The sequence below is a fragment of the Phaethon lepturus genome, unplaced genomic scaffold, assembly GCF_000687285.1.
Source record: "Phaethon lepturus isolate BGI_N335 unplaced genomic scaffold, ASM68728v1 scaffold40280, whole genome shotgun sequence".
Lineage (NCBI taxonomy): Eukaryota > Metazoa > Chordata > Aves > Phaethontiformes > Phaethontidae > Phaethon > Phaethon lepturus.
In genome coordinates, this window is record NW_010514796.1 from 1 (window position 1) to 24,472 (window position 24,472).

The window sequence follows — 24,472 nt, forward strand, 5'->3', positions numbered from 1 at the left end:
TGCTTTCATCAGGAGTAACATTTTCTTTTTTCTGGAAGACTCAAGACCAGCAGGCTAAGTTTCTCCCTGCCTCTGGTGGACAAGTTATTTCCAGTGGTTTCAAAATCTGTTCAAATGAAGGTGAAGGCTCAGTGGAATTTTACACGCGTGGGAGTGCAATGATGAAGTGGAAAGCAAGCTTTAGTCCACCAGGTAAAGCTTATAATTTTTTTAATTATTAATTTTTTTGTTATATTTTACTTTATTGTTGCAGAGAGATGTAGTGGTAAGATCACAACTTCAGGAAAGAGAAATGGATATACAAAAATAGCTACAGAGTTCTGTACTCAAGAATTCTCTTGATGGGGAGGGGAAGAGAGAGAAAGAACTACCTGAAAAAACAGTTATTTTCTATTATTGAACACTTGCCATTCAGTAACAGTCCTCGGACCCAACTTCCAGTTGTTTGTGAAGTGGAATTGTTATTGACATCAATAGATTGAGTGCTTAGATGGAAACACGAGTGAAGAATGGAGGTTAATCCCTCACAGTTCTCAGTATATTCTAAAACTGAATAAATGTGCTGTCCTGTGCTGCCTCCTAAATTAAGACTTTACTTGGTAACTATCTAACTGGGTGCTTAGTGCTTTGGTAATTTTGTTATCTGTCGAGTGTCAAGTTTTATATGCCATGGCATAGTATTAATAAACATTTTTGTGTGTCACATATCTCACTGCTATCTAAACTGTGTATTGTTGGGGAGCGGTACTACCTAGTGACTGGAACAAATTCTGGTCTTCTAGTAATGCCAGTGAGAGTCACTAAATCTTTTCTTGCCGTAATTTACTACCTGTACATTGGTAAAATAGGACTTTCTCCCCTTGTAGCAGCAGAGTTTTAGAAAGCTTAATCAGTTTAGAATCTTACTTTAAGATAAATAATTCACAAATTTGTGGATTATCCAATCCAAGTTAAAATTATGTTTTCAGCCTCTCAGGTATAACAAAAACTGTGGCAACTTTTGATTAGTCTGTTAGCTTGTTCTCCAGTTCTTGCAGTCTTTGTGCATTTCTTGCTGAACTGAGTTTTGAGACAGTATTGAAAAGACTTCAAATCTTGGCCAATAGTACTTAGAAAGTGTAATTTATGAAACTGCAGTAAACCCAAGTAAGAGTTCAGACAAAAGCTAAAAGACATTCTGCCAAAGTATGGTCTTCCCCAGGGATATAAAGATTAATATACATGACATCAGCATTCCATAATTCACTCTTAGCACTTCCTGTACAGCTCTATAGCATTGCACAAGTCAGCAAAAACTTACTGAACAGGAAAGACTCTAAAACGATTTGATTCATGGATTTTGCTGTGACTTTGAATGTTTTGTAGGTCCTTATTGGACTCACATTCTCTTTACTTGGAAGTCAAGAGAGGGACTGAAAGTCTATGTCAACGGAACTCTAAACACAACTGATCCAGATGGGAAAGTTTTCTATGATTACGGAGATCCCAGTGCAAATCTACTGACTGGGACAGAGGGGGATAAAACTAAGCGCTATGTGAATGGGGCATTTGATGAATTCATTATATGGGAAAGGGCACTCACACCCAATGAAATTGAGCAGTACTTTACAGCTGCTATTGGTGAGTATATGCGCTGTTGTCATAATTCATCTTCTGTTAAAGATGCTGACTTAAAAATGTTTAGTGTGTAGGATTTGTGTTCATTTAAATCTTGCTGCTATTGAACGTAATTTTTAGAGACAGAAAAAGTCAGAAATGAATGTCCCTGAAACACTCAGCTGTCTTTGGATGTGCAGTCTTCTTATCCTGGGTTCTAGCTCCTTTAAAATGTCATTAAAAAATTACCAAGACCTGAAGTATCCAGCCATTGTTAGATCCCCTAAGATCAAGAGAAGAGGAGCAATAATTGGACTTGAGGCAGAACAGTATTAAGGAGGATTGGCTCGGGATTACAGACTTGCGCTCCAGTTGTTGTGTAACCTAGAGCCAAGTCACTCAGTGTATCGAAGCAGATGTGCATAATAATTGTTATCTCTCCAGTTCCTGGAATGATAAAGACTTACTCGTGTATGCTTGTGAACTATTAGGAAAGATATCAGCTGAACTGTAATAAAAAAGGCAAAGAATCAGGATTATAACAGTTAGAAGACTGGCCAGTAAACCCTGTCAACTGTTATATGGGTCTTTGTAATAAACTTTTCACTACAAAAAAGGCTGTTGCTATTGAGTGCTTGTGTGTGAGTCGCAATTAGAAAACATCCATGTCAGGAATAAAGCTATGGGGCATCTGGAACATTTGGCTTTGCTGGCAGTTTTTCTGCTTTCATTTATTACTAGGTTTCTGAGAGCTAAAGCAGTTACACCCATAACTCTTGTGCTTTTTAAACCCATGGGAACCATTTTCACAACAGAAACTCTGAATAACACAGAACTTGTGATGTGTGCCTGGAAATGAGAATGTGTGTTTGTGAATTCCAGGTTTGATTATAGAAATCAAATATATTTAAAATATATTTTATCAAAAAAGAAAAAAATAAGCTAGTTTATGTAGAATTGAAGTCACTGAAAAACCCTCCACCTGGTATATAATGAGGCAATTTTTTTGCTTTTCTACACAAATAACAGCAATTGCGCTCAATTTTCTTATTTTAAACCCTTTTTATTTTAAAAAGCGATTCCTATGGAAGACTTCAAAAATTCTGATTGGGAAAAGAGTATTCATTTGATATGGGAAATAGTTTTAAAATCTTAAAAAAAACCCCCAGCTTTTAATAACTATAACATTCTGGTCGTGTTGGAAAAATGCTTTTGTATTTGGCTGGTGTATCTTTCATAACAATCTAGAGTTACTATAATACTATCCAACTGAAAGCTACCATAAATCACATTCTTTGATGTAGTGTAACTAAAGAAGAATGTTATGTTGCTAAACTCGAGCAGTAGATTTTCAAATTGACCTGATCCATCTATATATGTGTCTTTTTCACTGTCAGAGTGGTATAACTTACATAAATAGACCTATTTTTTGTTGTGTTTTTTTTTTTTTTTACCCCCTTGAATTCTTGTGAACTCACAGCAACCACCCTCTGAAGCCCCTCACCCTTCCATTTTTGCTCTAGCTAATAGTCAAGCATCGTGGAAACCTCTTCCCACGAACAGAAATCCTGTTCAGGAGTTAAGGTTCTACTTCTTTGCTCTATACTTTTTTTTGGAAAGAGTCTTACCAGGGCTCAAAGTATCTGGTTGTTGGACATTAATGCTTGTAGCTAGCTTTTGAAATGCTGCAAAATGAGTTGGGCCCTCGGATTCTGCTGAAGTCTAAATTTTGAAGAGTTGTACATACTTTTGCCTGTATCCTACCTTTAAAAACCCTGCTGATTTTTTTTTAAAGCCTGTATAGCACACTCCCTGATTTATACATTGAGATGTTCATGCTGTGAGCTTTGAGTTCACTGCAATTTGCATGACATTAGGTGTTCAACGGTTTTCAGGTAATCTGAAATTTTACCTTTCAGAGCCATCTATAAATTTTCTGTAAAAAATAAATTTCTAACCTCTTAATTGAAAGTGAAGCTTGGTGTGTATTTTCTAGGGGCTTAGGAATTAAAATGTAAAGGGATGCCAGGTATATATATTTTTTTGTAAGTGTGAAGAATTTCTAAGACAATATTATTTTCAAGTGCTCAGGTGATTTTGGAGCACTTAAGAAATATGGAGTATTGGATTTTTTGCTTTCTCCTTCAAAGTAGTGGGCTGATGAGGTTTTACGAAATTTCCAGTGTGATGGATGAATTTAGAACATTCTTAGAGGAAGCAATGGATATTGTAATATTAATCAACATAGTAAACAAAAGTTATTCTTGGTATCTATTTATTGACTTTGAAGGACTTAAAGCAGGGTTGAAGCTGGGCTAATGTGGTTTGACACAAGAAATTGAATAAGACAGTCTGTTTTTTAATAGAATGAATATCATGTTCTTTTTGGATCTGAGAGAAAAATGTGTCCTATATATGCAACTACTGTTTATGCTGAAATACCACACTCCTGGCAAATATAAATTCTTGGTAGGACATAGATTAGAAGAAAATTATATTTCTCTATCACAAATGACCAAATAAATCCCTTTGCACAGAAAGGAATCAATAGTTTTAAAAGGGAGCAATTGGAAACCATCCAAAATCAAGTTTATTCTTTATCTCTCCACAAATCATTTATGACATGCTCATATGGTAATTTTCAATGGATATAGTGCTAGTGGGTGACATTTATTAGTAAAGCCTGTCTGACTAGTAGCAACCTCATTGTTACTTGAAATGAACTTACAAACACCTAATAGAGATATTATCTGTAATATGTTCAAACTACTAAGGAAGGCTGTGTTTTGACTCTTTGACCCCTGTTATTTGTTTTCTGTAAAACTAGCATGCTCCAAAAGCTTTAGTATACCACCAATTCTATCAATGTTCTTTTATTTGAAGGTGCCTTAGCTTTGCTGTAAGCAACAAATGTGTTTCCATTGGCTTTGAACATTTCTTACAGACTCTCTTTTTCAATGTGGAAAAGTCTTTCTGAACTTGTCTTCATGGATGTGATTTTATTTGGCACTCAAGCAATTTAGACTCAAGATATAAGTAAACATTAACATTTGGAGATCACAGCTGAGGCCCTTTTTCCCTTCTTTGAGTCTCGTTTTTTCCAGTGTCTGTACGTTCCCAGTCCCAGTTTATCACATGTACAGAAATACAGCAAGGTTGTATATGAAATTCAGAAGTGTCTACAGATTATTATATATTTCTGATAAGACATAGAATTTTTTTGTTTTGTTTTCCCTAAGTACTTTGCATAAATTTTTGGGGAAAGAGCTAGAGAAAGAAGATGGATGCCGATGTTTTAATTGTACGGTTGTCCTTTTTTATTGAGATATAACACTTGAAATTTCCTGTTTGCAAACCAAGTTTAAGTGCTTAAGACAGACTAAATAGCAAGGCTCATCTGTATAAAGATGACAAAATAAAATTGCTGAGATATTCAGTAAATGAAATGCTTTAAAGAAGCCTCTGTAGCAAATAAGTAAAATGCACAGAACAGCAAATATGTTACTTTCACTTAGAACTGATTCAACTTGCAGTGGGAATATCGGATTTATTAACACTCATTCATGCATGTATTTTTCCTAGGTGTGCAAGTTTTGCTTTCCTCAACACTCCCGTGGTCTGTGATGACAACCACTACAAAACCTGTGGTAGGACAGTCCTCAACACTTTTCTATAATGTCAGAATACATATATATTACAGTTGCAGACCCTTCTCACTTTACAGTTTTCATTAGTGGCACTTAGTACCCCAGTTATAAATGTTTTCAGATATGAATAGGGAGAATTTTTAGCCACTATGGGAAGATGGGAGTACTACAGAACTCTTAATGTAGGACAGATAAAGGAAAATCATTGTGAAATAAAAATATTTTCTGTATTGAAAAAAGGAAAAATAAGTAGGAAATTCTGAAATATTTCAATGAACTTTGATGGTATAGGACATTCAAAAACATTTTGCTAATTTTTCCTCTTATTTCCCTGAAAATTTGAAAAAAATCTCCCACCACAGTAACAAAACTAGTTTTCATCTGTTTAATAAATGCTTAATGAAAAAAGTTTAAATAAAATTAATTTTTTATATGCAGAATACATACAATTAGCTGTTGCAGTGTATTTTCACTTCCTTGCTATCTGCAGTGTCAAATTTCTATTCTATAGTTTTCTTGTTCACAGAGTCTTTCAGGAAACCATGGCAGATGGGACCTGAATTGCTAATGAAAAAATGAAGCTGTGCCTGTATATTCTGTTTATCCTATCTGTCTGTGAGCTTTTCTTTTCCCTTGGCTTATGTAGCCTCCTGTGTGTAACCACAGGAGTATGCTGTGCCTCAAACTCCCTTTTGCGCTAAAACAATAAATAGTGATTGCCATATGGAATAATTACTGATGAGTTGTATCTCTCTTCTGTAGCTCTCTACAAACGCCTATCATCCTATCATTACTAATCTCACCGAGGAAAGAGGGAACTTCCACCCCCTCAGCACCATGCTGGGCTACCTGGAGAATGTGTCCTTCAGCTTGCCCAACAAATCCTTGTCAGAAAATACTGCTCTAAGCCTGACAGAGGTAAGTGTCTTTGGCATCTGCAAGTGTATCCAATGAAGAATATATAATTCTGGAAAAAAATTCAGCATTTCTCTGCATGGGCCAGCTGTTCCAAAATGCAGCAGAGTTTGACAGTCATCTCTCAGGTGCAGGACATAAAGACACTGTAATCAGAGCAGTGACAGCAGAGAAACGGAGGCATGCATGAACTTAGAGCAAACTGACCTGGATGTAGGGAGCGTTCTAGTTGTGGCTGTATGATTCTTGCCCTGGGTAACTGCCCAACTATAAACTTAAAATACTGTGAGATTCACACCTTCACTAGAGGGTTAAAAAGTTATAAATTACTGCTGTCTGCCCAACCTTTTGTTAGCTTTTATTGCTCTTGTAGTAAGCAGAGGACAAGTTGTGCCTCTCCTCTGGCTTCTCTTTTGCGAAGTCATGCATTATTCTTGCAGGACTCTGCAATGGCAGAGGCACTCACCCTGCTCTGGCAGTGGAAAGTTGTGGGAGAGGGCCTGTTCGTGATGGTGGTGTCCTTAGCTGTTGTGAGTTAGTAACTTTATCTTGGACCAGGTTCCAGTCACAGCCAGGACTCCTGTGTAGACATATCATAAATCCTCACTGAAACTGCTTCATGAAAGATAAGGTCCAAAGCTTAACCAAGTAATTTTTTTTTTTTAAGCTAGTCCACAAAGAAAAAAAAAAAGGAAAAAAGAAAAAGAAAAGAAACAAGTAAAAAAAAGAAAAAGAAAAAAAAGAAAAAAGGCATTTTCTGTAGTCTGAGCTGAGGACAAGGGGTCACATTCTGCTAACATTAAGTTAGCCTTCTATAAAATGATGGGCATCCAATATCCTGATTTCAGCAGGCTAGAAAGCTATTATTACAGGAATCAGCTCTGGCCTCACTAGTGATTGTTCCTTTAAGCCTGTGGGTAATACCAGGGTGATGAGGATTATTTACTCAGTCAAACAATATAAATAAATGTTTCTGAAAACTACATGGACAAGCAATTGATAATTTGTGTTAAAAGCTTAGCATTTGCAAACTGTAAAGCTTGGATTTCGTGGATGACAGTTTAATATGTAGCAAAAACCCTTATAAAAAACTGTGACACATTGTTTCCTTTGTCTTGTTGAAAATTTTGTGTGGGCTTTAAATTGAAAATGGAACATGGTCCTGTCAGATATTGTACCTGTTTCCTACATCATTTCAGCTGCCATTTGATTGCTCATTCATGCTATCTGGTGCTGCTTTGTATGCCATGAAAGAGATTTGCAGGCAGAAATATGGGACATGATTATCTTTAGCAAAGCTATTTTGGGAAGCAAACACAAGAGATTCCTGATCATACATACAGACTCTGTCATTTGTTTGATTGACGGTTAGGCTTTGTATTGTCTGCAGCTAATTCCCTGAAAGACAGGCACTGAGCATGCATGCTATTTTCTGTGAAGTTATTTCTGTCCTGGTTGTCATATGCCTCACAGCACAAGAAAATTTGATTTAGGTGATATGCAATAAACTTTCTAATTACTGACACATGTTAATAATGCATTGCTGCTGACAAATCTGACTTGTGTTTTCTGTTATAATGCTGCTCTGCTCAGTAGCTCCAGCACTCCTGATTTCCCTCCCTTTCCAGTGGAGTAACACATCCTTTTTTGGAGTAATTCTGGACTGATGCTGTGACCTGAAAAGAGATACTCACTGAAAATGTTCTGGGCAATTTGGGCTTGGTCCTAGGTTTGGTCTAACTTCTGTGCCTGCCAGGTAGAATTCCACACTGAATGTTTGAGGGGCTGCAAAGTTTGTGCTGCCCAAAAGGAAGCTCATATAGCAAAGCTTGGTTACTGCCCTATGTATTATGGCTTGTAAAATTGTGCTCAGAAAGGTCTTGCAGCTTTCTTCCACATTTCTCAGTGGAACTTTTCTATATTCAGTTGATGCTTTTAAGATATTTTAACAGAAAAGTTTAAGCAGGAGTTTTTCTTAATTTTCTGTGCTCCCTTTTCTTTTCCTCCTGTTTGTCTTCGTCAGCAAGACTCCTTAGGGCAGGGACTGTATCATGCTGAGCACTTAAACAGTGTCCTCTATGACAGATCTTGACCTCAAAAACAACCTTTAAGTGCAGAAGTTAAGCAGATAATAAATTACACAAGTAATGGGACCCAGATATTTATTTAGTGCTGTTGAACTATCTAGTCATCTAAGACTAAAAGAGGTTTTAATGTCATACGCATTTAGATAAAAGGGGAGAGTAAGTTAATGTCAGTCTTTCTTCCAGTGTTGTCACCTCAGCTGTAGTATGATTACACTTTGGGGGTTTCACAGTGGTGTTACTTTTAATAAATAAATTGTTACTTTAAAATACCACCATACAGAATATGATGAGAGTGCTGGCAGGTAGAGATAAATCTGTGACTTGAATGAAAATGGGCTTGTCATCTGAAAATAAACCTAAGAAAATCATAGCAGAGATCTGCTATCTCCTTATCAGGAGATGTAGCTGATGAATAAATAATCAAATAATATAGTTTTATTTATCTTTTAGGCATTTTTAAAAGCTATTGAAGACTTTCTGTTATTGCCCAACTGGATTAATGTACCAGAGGTAAGAGAAATGGGCTTATATTTATAGGTTACTTTGGTTGCATAATTCCACATTGATAGTAATGAAGCTGGTTGCCTCTATTATTCTTCTTGTTAGGAGTTTTTGGTAGTATGACTTGTTTTTTCACATGTCACTTTCGTATTTGCAGTAAAGATCCACAGGCAAAACAATTATGCCATTTTCTTTTATAATGTGTTTTTGAGGGTTACAATAAAGGAACTATATTTCTTGCTGTTTCCACATTTTTCAGGATGAAAGAAACAAAATTGTATTTATGAAATAAGAGATGTTGTCACTAAAGTAAGTGTTTAATCACTTCATTTTTAGCACTGAGCTTTGATATTTAAAATTTTATTTGGTTTGTAGATTGACGTTTTTCAATGCATGTGAAATATGTGATATGCTTACCCGATTAGTGGACAAAAGCTTTGAAAGAGATTAAACCTAATATAGGGAGAAGTAACTTATATCGATGTTCTTTCTCTTCTAGTCTACCTTTTAGAGTGAATGGAAGTACTTCCACGAGGAATGCAGGAATTTCCTGAGATTTTTGTTTGAATCTTAAGGGAGCACAGATTTCAGAACAGAGAGCTTTTAAACTGAGAGAAGGAGAGGCTGAAGTAAATTAAAGTCTCACTGAAGCCTAAAATGCTTTTAAGACAAAAGGATGTCTAATTGATTTAAGTTCTTATCCTAAAATCCTTGATCCTGATGTGAAGAGACTTCAGATAAAATAGATTTTTTTTTTTCTTTTTTTTCATTGAAACATCCATTCACGCTGAGATTTTATGGATCAAGTTTCAACCTGGAGGGTTGTTTTCTAGGGGAAATTTAAGCTACTTAGAAAGTAGCTTTATGCTGGTGACCATTTTAATAAAGATGAAAGAAAGGCCAAACAGTAGTGTCTCAGCTTATATTCCAATAAAGGTCTGATAGCAGTCTTTATATTTTGTCAAAATAATTTTCTCAGTTCTTGGCCTCATTGTGATGAATCCTGAGTATAATTGACTGTCAAATGCTAGTGGGAGCAGAAAGTCATTTGGAGGCATGCTACAAAACATAGTATTTTATAAGGTCAGGCTCTGGGTGGCATCAATTTGTGTAACATTTTATTTATCCCTATAGGTTGAAAAGTTTGTGGAGAAAGTCACATTTGACTTTGGACAGTTGAATGATGAATCACACAGGAATTTAACACGGCACCTTGCCACTTTGTGCTGCGAACTGCAATTTCTTTTGCTGTAGAGCCTTCTCTTTCTTCTTCCCCTAGACCGCTCACATATTTGGAAATTTAATTCAAACTATTGACAGTGTGATGGCTCATATGATGCGCAATCTGGACGAAAACTTGTTACCTTTGACTGTTGAGGGCACGTCATCTGTGGCAGGTAGGATTTAGCAAAGATGTTCTTTCTGGACAGTCTGGGTGTCCTGAATGCTTCAGTGCTTGCAGCCCCTGCTTTGCCAACATGAAGGAGGAAATCAAAACAGATAATTTTCTCTTTTGAATACAAACCAGTGTTTTGGTTGTAGGAAGATGACTGTGCAGTTTGTCCAGAGGTAATCAGCTCTGATGGTACTTGAACTTCCTTGAGGTTATTTGGGGAGGGCTGTAGAATATAAATTCTATGAAATTAATCTAGTAATACTATACTAATAGGCAGTTAAAGGGCCTAGAGCTCTTATGCAACACTTCGAAGTTGGAAATGTCTGGATGCTACAAAACCTTAATCTTGCAAGGTTTTTGCAAGAGATTGCAAATAATGGGAATAGTTTTGACCTTTTAGGAGAATTTTATCTTACTGCTGTTTAGTATCCTAGCACCCTAATTTCATCTGTGTCTTTTGATGCTACAGGTAGCAAAGGTAATTTATCTGTTCTGGCATTCTGCTCTGCCTTGTTGGGACCTCTGTGAGGGGGCAAATCACCTGAGCAAATCACCAGTAGCATTAATCACAGCACATACTCCCTTGTACACTGGCATTCTCAAGTTGAGCAATGGAGGTCTGAAATAATGCCTTCAAATGTCAATGGAAGTGTGTGTTATCAATCTGTTTTGCTTGCCCTGGTAAGCTCAGTATTTGAGCATGGGTGACGTGATCCGTGGTATATTAAGTGTGCATACCACCTTCTCCACAAAGGAGTCAGTTGTTATAAAAGACAATTTTATACTTGGGAAATTTACTGTAATTTCTGCAAATATCTGGGATTTTAAATTCAAGACTTGCAATAGCTATCAGGGAAGTCTAGTTAAATAGTCAAGTAGGTTGTAGAAGCTATTGATTTTATCATATATTTGTTTGGGTTATCACACAGATTACACCTTGGTCAAAATGCACCCTCAGACTCTGAATTTGTCCCACTATCGATTTCCATCTCGAGGACAGAGTTATGTTTCCATTCCCAGTGAAGCTTTTCATGAAAAAGGTAAGAAAGAATCTAAAGGGAGGAGCAGAGTCATGTAAACAGGGTATCCAAAAATTATGTTGCTTGAAAACAGGTTTTGGTTTGCTTTATTTTCCCAGGTAACTGATTGGATCACTGTTGATCAAACTGACTCTAAAGCAGCAGCATGTGTCCTGTCACACTAATGAATGATTAATGTGTTAGAATTTTCATATTACTTGAATTAATCTTGAATAATACAGCTGAGCTACAGAGACTGAAACCATTTAATTTTGACATCTTTCTACATCAGAGAAAACATAACTTCATAAATTATTTTTAATCACCTGAACTGGTTCATTTTAAGAAACTTGAGGATGTCAGATCAAGTATTACTTACCCCTTCATGCAAAATCGCTCTTAAAATGTTGTATGAAATTAAACTAGAAAATGCCAGGTTTAAGCAACAGCAGCTAAAAAACAGAATGAAGATGTAAACTACAGTCAAGGCAAAAAGGCAGAGCTCAGAAATCCATACCTAGGCTAAAATTTTAGTAATTTCAAAAGCAGGGTATGACAAAAATCTGAAGATTTAGTCAAGACTCTAAAATAACAATGTTTGAAGTTAACTATCTATGTTTTAATCAGGCACTGAAGAATCTATTTACAAAAACATCTACCTGCATCCTCAAATCTTTGAAAAATCTGACCTATGTGCCCTAAATTGCAATCCATGGAACTTACACACCCAGAGACCTTTCACAAGTCACCTCTGTTGAAGGAAGGCTGGTCCCTATTCATAAAGTGCAAAGTCAACTGCAGATAACCTGCACTAAGAAATAATCCGATAATTACTAAACTGTCTACCTGATTTGTGTTGACAGCTTTGTTTCTTTGCACTGGCAGGGGCTCTGGCTGGGGACTTCACTGCAAGTGCTCTGAGGCTTCAATAAGTATAATTGCAAACCAACTTGTAGTGCCAAAAATAGCATGTGAGAGGACTTTTTTTGCTTTCCCATTTATAAAGTCTCTCACCATGCAGATTTTTTTTTCCAGAACATTGTCACGCTTGGTATCCCGAAATGATCCAGCCCATTAAATATTTAAGTCTTTTTCCAGCTAAAGCTCACTTCTGAGCAATTTCAGCCTTCAGGCCATACTTCTACACTGTCCAAATGAGCTAACCTAAAAATTTATTATTCCACCTTAAACAGTTGACACTATATATACTTGGAACCCAGCAAAAGGGATAGTGAGAGATATCTGTGTGGCTGAAGCTTAGAAAATACACATCTGTCTCTTCACTCAGATGCTGGAGAGCCCATAAATACTTGGAATGCAGGCAGCAAACACAACCGAAGTGGAAACGGGTTGCCTGTGTTTGAGTTGCATAAACTGCCAGTTAATGTAGGTGGTGGTGAAGTAGCTTTGAGATTACTGTAGCTACCATTGGGACATTGAGTCTGGTATGTCATACAACCCTTTCTAGTGCTATGTGGGGGATTTATAATTGAAAAGGGATTACTTCTGTACTTCCAAAATAAGTTGTTGTTGTTCAGGGCAGGCATCCTTCTATTTTGCTTTTCATATTTGTCTCCTGTGCCATACTGCAAGATGTTCATAGTTTTTTCACTTAATAATCAGAAATCTGCTAAAGTAAAGAATATGAAAGCCTACAGAATTCAAGGCTTTTAGTTAACATGGAGTTTCCGGTCTTGGAGAGAACTGTCTGTTGCTTACAGCTGTTGCTCTGAGGAATAACCCCTGTTCCCTTTTCACAGCTTGGATTACCATTGTCGGCCTGCTTTACCATAACATGCACTATTTCTTTAATAATATCAACCCTATGGATACAAAGTAAGTATCTCAGACCTCTCATGCTGTAACAGCTTGTTTATTACCTTAGTGATACGCCTTTATAACAGTCATGTCGTCATCAACTGTAAATAAATCCTGATTCTTCAATATTGAGGACATGCAGTCATTAACTAGAGAGAGATTAAAGCTTACATTAGACGCTTTACTTTATGTTGTAGTAAAATAAATTCCCGTAGCGACATGTTTGTCTGTCTTTGTCTTTGCCTTCCATTCATTATATGTGGTATTAGAATTTCATAATTTTTATCTGTCTCATAAAAGGAAATTACATCTTTTCTCCTGGCACATATAAAGAGAAAGCTTGCGGTAAAATGAAGCAAGTAAGAAAATGTAACATCCTTCTTTAGATAAAATCTGAATCCTAATCCTAGAAACCTGTAAAGTAATTTTACAACAGGAGACCAGGCAATGCTTAAAAGACCTTTTGTTTTATATGCTGCATCAATGAAATCATTAGCAGATAAGATAAAGTAAATGCAGAGCTGTATACCTTTTGGCAATACAGGTCCCCGGGGAATTTTGCAAGGCCATTCGTATAAATCATTACACTTTCCTTTTAAGCTAGTATAACTTGATGTTTTTATTTGCTCTACACTGGGGGTATGTTTACACTTTCTCTCAGTCTTTTCCAATCTGTGACTTTTTGGTGTGTTGTTTATGACAGCAGAGAGAAAGATGGAGCATTTCAGCTCTCATGAACGTCAGGGATTGCCTCCCTTTCTTTATATACAGCTACACAGAAGGTCATGATCACAGGAGCTCATTTGTGAACTTCAGGGTAAAAAATCCTGGCTTATGACCAGATTGACACTGAGATCATCACAGAGTTTTTACTAAATAGTATTTTTAAATAAAGTAGCAAGCTGTACTGTTGTTTAACCTGCTCTCTCAAGAAAAGACCACTTAGCAGGTGACTGTAAAGGAACCATGTCATTCATGTGCAGTATTTCTTATGGACATGAAGAAATAGAGGCGATAATTTATGACAGCTTATGTTTTTTCAAACAGGAGGATCAGTGGAATTTGTTAAGATAATAAGCTGTAATCTTAACTTCTTAAAGCAAAAAAGGGAATTAATATGGTCTGGACTTAGGTCAAAGTTTAGCAAACATGATACGATTAAAGACGCTGCATGTCAAATCACTGTATTCTAATTCATTGTCATAGAGTCTACAGCTCCTGTGGCTCTGATACAGCAAAATAAAACTGTTACATCATCTTTGTGTACATTCTTTGACTTTTGTGGAATAGGACAACCTGGAGACCCATTCCTGTTCCACTGAGTTGTATGTATTTTTCACTCATTTTTAAGAAGAAAGTATCTGGCCCTGTTGCAATGTTAAAGAGAAACAAAGATGCTAGGGAACAAACGCCTCTTAGATTTCTATGACTAATCCAAACTACTTGAACTGTTTGCAGTATCTAATGCATTACAGAATCATGTCTGTAAAAATCTAGGTGCAGATCTGTCCAAAACAGCATTTAAAGAACTAGTACTACAGGGCATGCTAGCTTAACCATTTTTATCCTCTGTGGAATCAAACCCCCAGGTATTCAAAAAACATTTTAAAAATAAGCATGCAGTTCTCTCCTGCTTGGTTTTATTTTTTGTGCTGTACTATTATAACTTTTTTGCTAACATTTCACTAAAATAATGTTTTCCCAGAGTAGTTTGTTTTCGAGACTTTCTTTCATGTTTCTTCTAGCACTGTGCTACTTGAACACCTGTAATTTGAAACCTGTCCATTTTCTTCTTAAGGGCAATTTCTTTTTTCATTTGTGGTAGAAAGCTAAAATCAAAACTCTTGGAGCTTTTGTGCTGTACAGAGAGATGAATTCTATTTTCAGACTACATAAATAGCTGTTTCTTAAAGGAGTAATTTTTTATTCTTAAAAAAAAAAAAAGGTTTTGAGCCCAGTTCTGCTCCCACTCATATACAGTTTGTGTAAATCTGTAGTAATTCCACAGAAGGTAATAGGATGACAGACTCCCTGCCACCTAACACCCAGGGCTAAGGTGAAGAAAGGCTTTTGTATGCAAGCATGAAATACAGAAACACTGTTTCTTGCTTGTGCTGAAGGTTTTTCATTTTTAGAAATTCATCTATCTCTCTAAAGTTAAAATGGCAGATAATGGGTGTTGAAAAAACATCCATCCTGTTAATCTCTGTAGGAGAAATGTCAAAATGACAGATAGTTGTCTTAACATTATGAGTCCTTCTCTAAACTTTTCATATCAGAGTAGCAAATTCTGCCCCGAGACAAACAAATTCAATTCACATGCTGGTTACTGGGAGCAGAAGTAATCTCTGATACTGATGGGGTTTTTTGTGGTCGTAACTAAGGACTGGTGCTTGGGATAGTGCTAAATGAGTTCTGTTTTGTTTGACATTGCTGAGGAACTGAGTGAATTTATTTTAATATGTGATGACTTCTTTTTTTTTCTGAAAGGAAAACAAGAAACCACTGCAAACAGGTAGCAGATGTAAATAAAATGTTTTTTCATGTGCTATGTAAACTGACTTTTTCCAGTGGTGTGCTATGTTTGGAAACCCACACTGATGGTTAATTCACTATGGCTCGTATTTGTTACAGAAAATACCATTCATTCACATACTGAAGAGGTGAATGACAGAGACCATTTTACTACTGCACAGTTTGTTACTGATAGTGTAAAAAATTTTACCCTACACCCAAGTGGATCCTAGTTAGTCCTAAATGTGCGAGAATGCCAAAGTCATGAGTTTTAGCTGAAAGCAGAAATAAAAGGTCTCTTATCTACTGCAAAATTACTTCAGCCTAGGAAAAAAAGTATTACCTAAACTAAACAGATGTTTAGTCAGGTTCATCTGTTAGTATAGTGACCCGGGTTACTCGCTTAGAAACCTAACTGGACATAATAAATTTTTCAAAGTAAAGCTCTAAATTACTTCTCAATATATTCGTATGTATATATTTATATGCATTATATATGATAGAAGTGTATGTGTCCTACATACTAATATGTATGTTTGATTGGAGAGCCTGAAACTCCCACAAGTTTTCTCCTCACTTAAAAAGTCAGAAAGCTTTGCTTAGGTTATTTTTAGATCCCTTCCTAGGATTCTAATTATCTAAAGCACTTTCAGCAAGGCTTGTAAACTTTTGCAAAAGAGGAGCAGAATGAAGGAATACTTACGACATCAAGTCTCTTAACGTCTACATTTGTTCCCTGTACTTTGTAGCTGTTGCTTCTAGTCCTGTAGGATCTTTTTAGGGACAGGTCTTGCTCCTGTATAGAAAGTCATTGACCTGAATGGAAAAAGTAGGTCCTGTGTTCCTGTTGCTGTGGCTGTTGTGGCTGAACTACAAAGATTTTTGTTGTTTTGCTTCCTTAATATATTTGTTTCTTCCCAAGGATTGCTGAAGCTGCTGCCTACAAAGGTTATATGATCTCAGCAGCCAGTTATCTTATCTCTGTCAAAGTGGAACCTCTACCCAAGCTGTCCCACAATCTGTCAGGATCTCCTCTTATTACCATCCAGCTCACCCACAAATTGGTAAGTGAAATGGAAACTACCAGTTTAGGCTATTGTCACGGCTGCTCAAAACTTTGGTGTCTGTGATCAATTCTTTGTATTTCTCTTGTAACTTTTGTGGGCTTGTTTAATAGCAATTCAGATGGCATTTGTGACTGCAGTATTATGTTTTTCCAACCCTTACTCTTCAATTACTTCTGTTTCCATCACTGCAAAAGGCTGATTAGTGCACATGCTGAAAAAGGTGAAGTGACAAGCATAGCTGTAGGCCTGTGTGTATGTAGTGTTCCATGGATGTGTTTGTGAAATCTACAACAGGAGGGTATGAATTACCGCGTTCTTATTAGAGCTGTCAAAACCAAGAATTCACTTATGGTTTTTGCTTTTGGTCTTAATCCAAACTGAGATAACTGAGGTGTTTTGAATGTTCTCGTGAATAAAGCTAGAGAAGGACTTCAAGTATGATGGGCAGAGCATCTCCTGGGATAGAAGTGGAACAGGTTCAAATACCTGTTCTAGGGTGAACTGCCCTTTTTAGAGCAGAGCATTCTGAATCTGAAAAACAAGAGACAAGAAATACCAGAATCTGAGGGAATTTGGAGACAAGTTTTATTCAAAAGGATCAATTTCAGTTTCTATTTCACCAAATTAGCATATTCCAGCAAGAAAATGGAAAAATAGCTGCTTTTGTTTGCTCTTGGAGAAAAGACATCTCTCCTTGTTTTGTCAGTGTAATGGAGAATAGCTGAGCTCAAACTCTATGACCTACTTGCAGTGTTGAATGGAAATGGAAAAGAAAAATTTCAATTCTTAAATGTTTCCTAGAAAACAGATCTTAAATGTTCTTCTGAATATTTCATCATATTTTTTTTCCAATGGCTGTTTTCAAGCCAGTTTATCTTCTTCCTGTCGGGCTTCTGATAAAGATGGAGTAGGCTACACAAAACAAACATATGAAAAAACCCTAAGGCATAGAAATGAGAAGTGTTGTTTTGCTGACAGTTTTTTCAAACTAAGGAGTCTCCTGACTCACTGTTAGAGGTGAGCACTTGTGAAGTGAAGACTGTTTTTGTAGATCATTTATAAAATGCACTTTGCTTTATTCAGGTACCTCCTCGTGCTTTAATATGATGATTTACTAGCAGGCTGTTAAACAAACATGTTGTGTCTTGCTAGTTTTTTTATGCCTGTTGACTTTTGCTGTGAAGATCACTGTGATCTTGGTATACTGGTAGAAATTTTACGTTTATCATCTGTCTCTTTCTCTGTTTTAGTCAGCAGAATCCATGAGAATGTGGTATGAACATGTCTGTCTAACATATCAACAGAAGCAGGTTGAATGGGACTTTCAGACTCTACCTAGAGCAGTGTGTGCTTTATATTGTGCATTAGGGGAGTGACTATTTTCTCCTCCAGAGCTCTTGTTGCTAATTTGCAATGCATTCACAGGCAGACATCTCTTATCTACCATAATATTTCTACAGTTACTTCCATTTTGGGGAATGTTCAGGTCTTACAAATCCTGCTAACAACTGTTCAGGTGTGACTTGGTTTTGGGTGTTTGGTGGGTTTTTTTTGGCGTGTCTGTGTGGTGTTTTATTTTTTTAAACTTGATTTTTTTTAAATCCTCATGGGAAATGGGGAAACGTCCCATTGTGTTAATAGCATTGAAAAAGTAGCTCAGTGCTGTCTGAAATCAGTCCATAAATACAGGTCAATACATCTGTATTTAAAGTTCTGAGAATTTTAATTATATGGGGAGAAATATTTCTAAATGTGTAGTGAGCATGTTCTTAAACTCTTTAATAAACTGTACTGGGGTAATAAATGTGCTAGATTTTGCTGTCTAGGCATACATCCCTGAAAGGAGATGGGTAAAGCACAGAAGGCACACCCCTCTGAAAGACAGGGAACTTTTCACCTGCTCACTTACTCCCTCCAGTAATAATGCATGGCTGGGGTTTACATCTTATTAACTGGTACCATACCGTTACTTTGAGAAGTTTGAGATGCAATGAAGTTTTGCGCCACAATTATGGCTAGAAAATTCATAACCTCATTGCTTGTTTTACCCCTGAACGATCTGTGGACTTGAATTAGAAACTGGTCCCATGCTGGACTAAATATCTGTTTCTCCAGTGTTTTTCAAATCAAAACTAAATGCAGCTGTGTGAGAGATGTTGTATGCGTATTCCAGAACCTAATTTCAGCATTATCTGATGGTGAAGCACTTTGTGTATCTACTAGCCTGGTTTCCAAATCTTCTTTTAAAAATCCAAATCAAATGTAAAAAATCCAAATGCTAAAAACTTTCAAATACTAAAGCATTCTGAAATCATCAAATGTGTTGAAACAGAAAATCTATTTTGGCACCATAAAATATTTTATTTAAATTTGTTTGCCATATTTCATTTATATTGTTTTCCCAGTGGAAGAGTGTAATCTAGAGTCAGAATAGGTGTTTAAAAGGAGAACTAGGTGTAAAAGTTTGTAAAAAGAATTAATAAAGCAATAGTTTGAGATCTGGGCAATGGGAATACATCTAGTTATCTGCTTTGTCTTTCTTGTATTTTTTTGGCTGTTGGTGTGAATTTGCTTAAAAAAAAAAAAGCTATTAATCAGTGAGCAACAGAACCAACCTAAATGCCTCAGGGTATCTTAGACATGGATTCCAAATTCTGTAAGTAATCTTTAAAAATAGATATAGTGTAGATAGACATTGAATATTTGTCTGTATGGAAGATGTGTAATAAGGAGTTATGAGTAGAATGTCTGCAGGTCTGCCAAAGTGGTATATACATTGAATGTGATAGGAAGACTGCTTGCCTCTGACAGCTATGGCTTTGGGAATATAATTTCTCTTCTAGCTTTTAATTAGCAGTTATGTTTAATATTAAGGAAAGGATGGATAAATCATACCTTCCAGTTATGCATTAGTACAGCAACAGTGGGCCCAATCTGTTCTCTTCTACACTGCTGTAGATTTTAAAAGCTCCAATGAATTTCATGGAATAATTTTAAACAATATAAATTTAGGCAATTTACTTGTCAATTTGCTTAAGTAAATTACTTAAATTTACACAAGTAAATTAAAGTGAATTTACTGAAGCAGAATGGGAAATGACTGCATGTCTCTGAAACCTTTCATGTGGTAGCAGCACAGGTCCTTTCTATCATATTACAAATGATGTATGTATTATATACATTTACTACATATTATTTCACTCTGTCATTCAGTTGACTGTGATTGCTTATGGAAATAATGAAATTTAAAATGTTGAAGTAATTCTGGCTGCAAGATCAGTGTTAAACTATGTACTTTAAAGAATAATGATCAGGCTATTTATGTAAGTTTATGACTGAATATAGCTTAAAATCTGGCTTAGAAACCTGTTTCGTCCATTAAAATACTGCTTGATTGCTTGCTTATAATAATGGGGAAACTTTTCAAGTGGATACCAATGCCATTCTTATAGTTGCCTGGTTTTTCCATGTAAGGTCCTCAGTTCAGCAGAGAGGAAAGTTTAATAAGAAAAACCAAGTAAACAAATAATTTTTCTCTAAAATTTAAGTTTGAGTCTGACTTTTTTCAGTTGATCTAATTAGTTATAGCTACTCCAACAGTCTCTACTGGATTGTACAAGTAGGAGAATAAGAGGAGTGAAAGGAGAATATGGTTTCTAGTACTGATTGTAGTGATGCCTGGCACAGCTTAATAAAATTTTAATTCATTTTCTTCTGTGGTTAGGTAAAATGCCAATCACTGAGCAACAGAAAACAAAAGAGAGTAAAATAAACCATGCCTATTTTAGGTAATAGTTACAAAGAGAATGCCTGTGAACTGAATATCACCTCTTGAATCAGAACTTCACAGCAGCCTAACTTACCGTTAGTTAAATCTTCTCTTGGACAAGGATTCTCTGGGTTTTTCTGAAATTGTCTGCATTTTTAAATGTAGCTTTTAGGAGCTTGAGATGATGAAATTTCTCTTTCTTTTTGAAACATGAAGCAATACAAACTGATGCTAATATCTAATCAGTTGGATAAGAATGCAGGGAATGTTTATAAAGGACATGTTAATGCGGCTTTTACTAGAGAGCACCATGGGGCAGTGGGCACTGAGTGTACAGAAGAGATGGGTGCCCAGCCTGAGGGACAGGCTGGAGGCTAAACTGGTGCTGTGGAGCACAGGGTGACAGAAGTCACCCTGTAGTTAATACATATGCTGTTAATTTCACGGGTGCAGTGACTAGGGAGACTAGACTGCAGAATAATCCCCATCAGAGAGGACATTAGGCCTTGACTTCTAGGCTTGCAGTTGGACTGTCATGAGACCAGTATTGCTGGCTGACATTCTTTCTACCAACAGAGCAGGCAGAAAAAATTCTGGTCAAGCTTCCATTTCTGACTTAAAATGCGGTTCTCATGAATCAGGATGAATAAGTCATCCCAATTTCTTCATAAGATAAAAATATTACTTGTTTAATTCTTAAGAAGTAAAGACTCCCTTTGAATGGGATAGACATGCACATTTTATTTCTTATAGTGTTATTTTTGTTTTAAGTGTCACTATTCTAACAACAGTTTATTTTGTTTCACAATCCTGGAAACTGGTTTTTCTGTTACTCTTTTGTGAAACTATTAACAGGTTTAGAAAGATTATTTCGCAAGAGGATTTAAGACACAAAGAATTCGAATATGGTCTTATATTAAGGTGTTAAACTTTGCCAAATATTTAGGATTTCTTTGGAAAAGCTTTAGATTACACTCCCAACATGTCAAATAAGGCTGACAAAAAACTTCGGTTGTTGGACATACAGTATCTTCAGACAGACACTGCTCTTCAAAACTGTAAAGCTGTCGTTACATTAAAGATGCATCTTTAGAATAATTTCTTTAGAATGGGTTGCAGTATTTATTCTAATATAAATGTTTATTAGCAAAATTTTGTCTAAACTAAGCCCTCTAAAAGACAAAAGTTGATACACTCTTACAATAGTCAGTTGTTATTCAGGAACATTTCAGTGAAAGACATTTTTTGACTGATTTTTTTTAAATAAGATGATGCTCTGCTCTTCAGCATCTTGGATGAACTACAGTCTCCAGCAAAAAAGATAATAGAAATCAGCTAACACCTTCAGTATGTGTGGGATGATTTGAAGACTGATGATAGTTTGCAGCTCAAGAAATCTTAATCTCGAGCTGCCCAGATGTTTTGTAATGAAGCAACAGTCCATTTTATAAAATTATTATTATAAAAAAATTTCTGTTTCTGGCAAGATGTTTTTTGTAGCAGAAGCAACTAGGAAGAACTAACATTTCACTTATATGATCCAATAAATTACAGCACAGGGTAGAAATTTAGAAGAGATGAATGTGAAGGCTGAACTGCATACACAACATGCTCTGGCAAGTGTCAGAAAAGGCAACAAAGGGAGAAATGGTGTAAAACTGCACCAATATTTTGTAAAATCCACATGGCTATGTAGCATAGACCTTGATCTTTGACCACACCGAAGTCTCTTTTTGACACTGTCTTGGGGACAAAGTATCCATAAATTCTTCTCTTTCCTGACAAGCCAGCTGACTGTCTTGTAGCACATGGAAATACCATCTTGGTGTAAATCCAGGCATATTTGGTGCAGAGAGGGTAAAGGACTGACAAAGGGGAGCATTCATACACTGGATGATGCACTGGAGCACACTGCTCACTGCTCTGTTGATCCTTTACTATTGACTGGCACCCTAGAGAAAATTGCCTTACAGCTAGAAGAAAACAGTTTGTTACACTAGTGTCAACCACTTTGGGGCTTCTGTAGTTTTCTCCCGGGCTTTATTTTCCCTTTCCTTTTAGCAGAAGGGGAACATGTGCAGCTGCAGTTTTGGAGACTTACAAACTCCTGACTGTTACCCCCTCTGTGAGAGAGCCTCACATGAAGATTAGATGCAACTTGGGAATTCTTAATGTAGCTGTTTTTCCCCCAAATTTTATTTAATGCAATTGCCATTTTAAAGATTTTTTTTTTTTTTTAATTTGGGGGGAAATATGTGCTTTACTAAGTTACTCCCAAGTTAGGACTAATTTAGCATTGTTTTAACAAATGTAATGTTTGGGGAGTTGTCTGCCTCACCGTGAAGTGTTAATCTTTCCTACCATTTCATTACACTGAATCATTCAAACATCTACTTCTCTCCTCATTTTTTGACCAACCCCTCTCTTGATCATTTCTCTGCTTCTGCTCTTTAACTTTCTGCCATGAATGCTTCCCATCAGAACCTCACACTGACCTTCTTCCTCTACGCTGCTCACTAGTATGCTTTGTCAATGAAGCTTTATCAGCTCTTCCTGATAATCCTCATATTCTGTTATGTCACATTCTTAAATCTGCAGAACAAGGAGTCATATGAGACCGTCAGCATTAATTCGTGTAAGTGCAGCCTGTGTGTCTGGGAAGTGCTCTCTTGGGGTACTCCTTTGGAGATGGTGAAGTGCAGAGAAAAGATAAACCTCCTCTTCTCTTAACTGTCTTCCCATTATAAAAGAGTGCTGGTAGTCCTCTTGCAGTTCAGGGAGATAGACATAAGGTTAAGGAACATTTTCGTTGAGCTTTTAATGAGGCAATGGGACTTTTGCCTCTAAAAGATATCTGAACATCATTCTTCTCTCTATTGTCTTTTGCCTGGCCAGCAGCATGCTGTATCTCAAGGTTTAACATCATTACTGATAGGAACATAAAATGAGAGGAGAACCAATTCCCATTTGTACACAAATATTAGTGCCACCATGTAAGAGACAAATCAATGTGAAGCCAATTTATTTTTATGGCAAGTGTTGGCTACTTTATATATCAATTGGGGAAAAACAATGACTTTGCAAACATCTGCAGAACAAAGGTATAATTTTCCACTGATGGACTTTCCCAGAAAAACTGCATAAAATAGAGTTAAAACTGTGACTTTTACAGAGTGTACCACAATTAAGTGAAAATAAAAAATAATAATAAAGCTTGTAATTTAAAAATCAATGTGAAGTTCAGCACTTTGTTACGCAAGTTAAATCCTTGCTATAAAGAATACAGAAAATCCATTGAGGTCAAATGAGAAATAAACACAGTTGCAGCTAATTTTCTTGCTCCTGGGCAACCTTAAAATACTAGTAGTCATTATGATGATATACAGCATCTCTTAAAAATACAACAATAGTTCTGTATGGTTAATGTTATCAACAGAGACATCCTGGGACTTATTTTCTCATAGGAATCCATTTTAAAAGCCTGGAAAGGTGCAGTAACAAGAAATAAAGGTTTTCATTAAGCACATTGAAGATTGCCTGTTGTAAGAATCAGGATTGCATTGTAATTCATAGAACATTTCATTTCCATGTCAGAACAGACTTAGGCCTTTGGAGGCACAATACTTACCATGTGTTATCACTCATTTGTCATGAAACAAGTCCTCAATTTTTCTTTGTAAATGAGTCCTTTGCCTTTGAGGAGGGTATTGAAACAGGACTGAGGGTAGCATGATGTAGTTGAATGTTTTTGGAAGTGTAGAGGTAAAGTTTGCTTTCAATTTTAAGTTCAGTTGCTGACTTTTATTTGAGTATGTATGGGTAATTTCATATGCCAGCTTCCACTTAGTATGTACAAAATTACCTCTTGCCTAAAGAAAATAACGACTGGTGACTGGAACAAGTGTTATCAATCTACAGCAAAAACCATCTACTTTTTCTCTCAAATTTCTGCTTGCAAGTGACAGTGCATCAGTAGTTGGAGGTTGGTCAATACTAAGCAATAAACTTTGAAAAATATTGCTGACTTATAAACCCAGAACTGAATTCCACAGTTATCCTATTTTACAGAACTGTGGCATCTTGTGCTACTTCGCACTCTGCCTTTGATTGAACATTTGTCACAGGAGGAGGAGAGAAAATTAT

General features: G+C 36.3%; 1 protein-coding gene across 1 annotated transcript; it reads left to right on the plus strand.

The window, feature by feature from the left end:
* Window positions 1–5: 5 nt before the first annotated feature.
* Window positions 6–16,557, plus strand: LOC104626165 (probable G-protein coupled receptor 133; the record flags this gene model as incomplete). The annotated part of the gene is made up of 9 exons (XM_010294022.1): window positions 6–192; window positions 1,366–1,620; window positions 5,179–5,243; window positions 6,006–6,161; window positions 8,696–8,755; window positions 10,026–10,143; window positions 11,072–11,182; window positions 12,922–12,997; window positions 16,416–16,557. Coding segments are annotated over 9 exons (1,170 nt in total), but the record flags the coding sequence as incomplete, so codon positions are not given.
* Window positions 16,558–24,472: the final 7,915 nt, after the last annotated feature.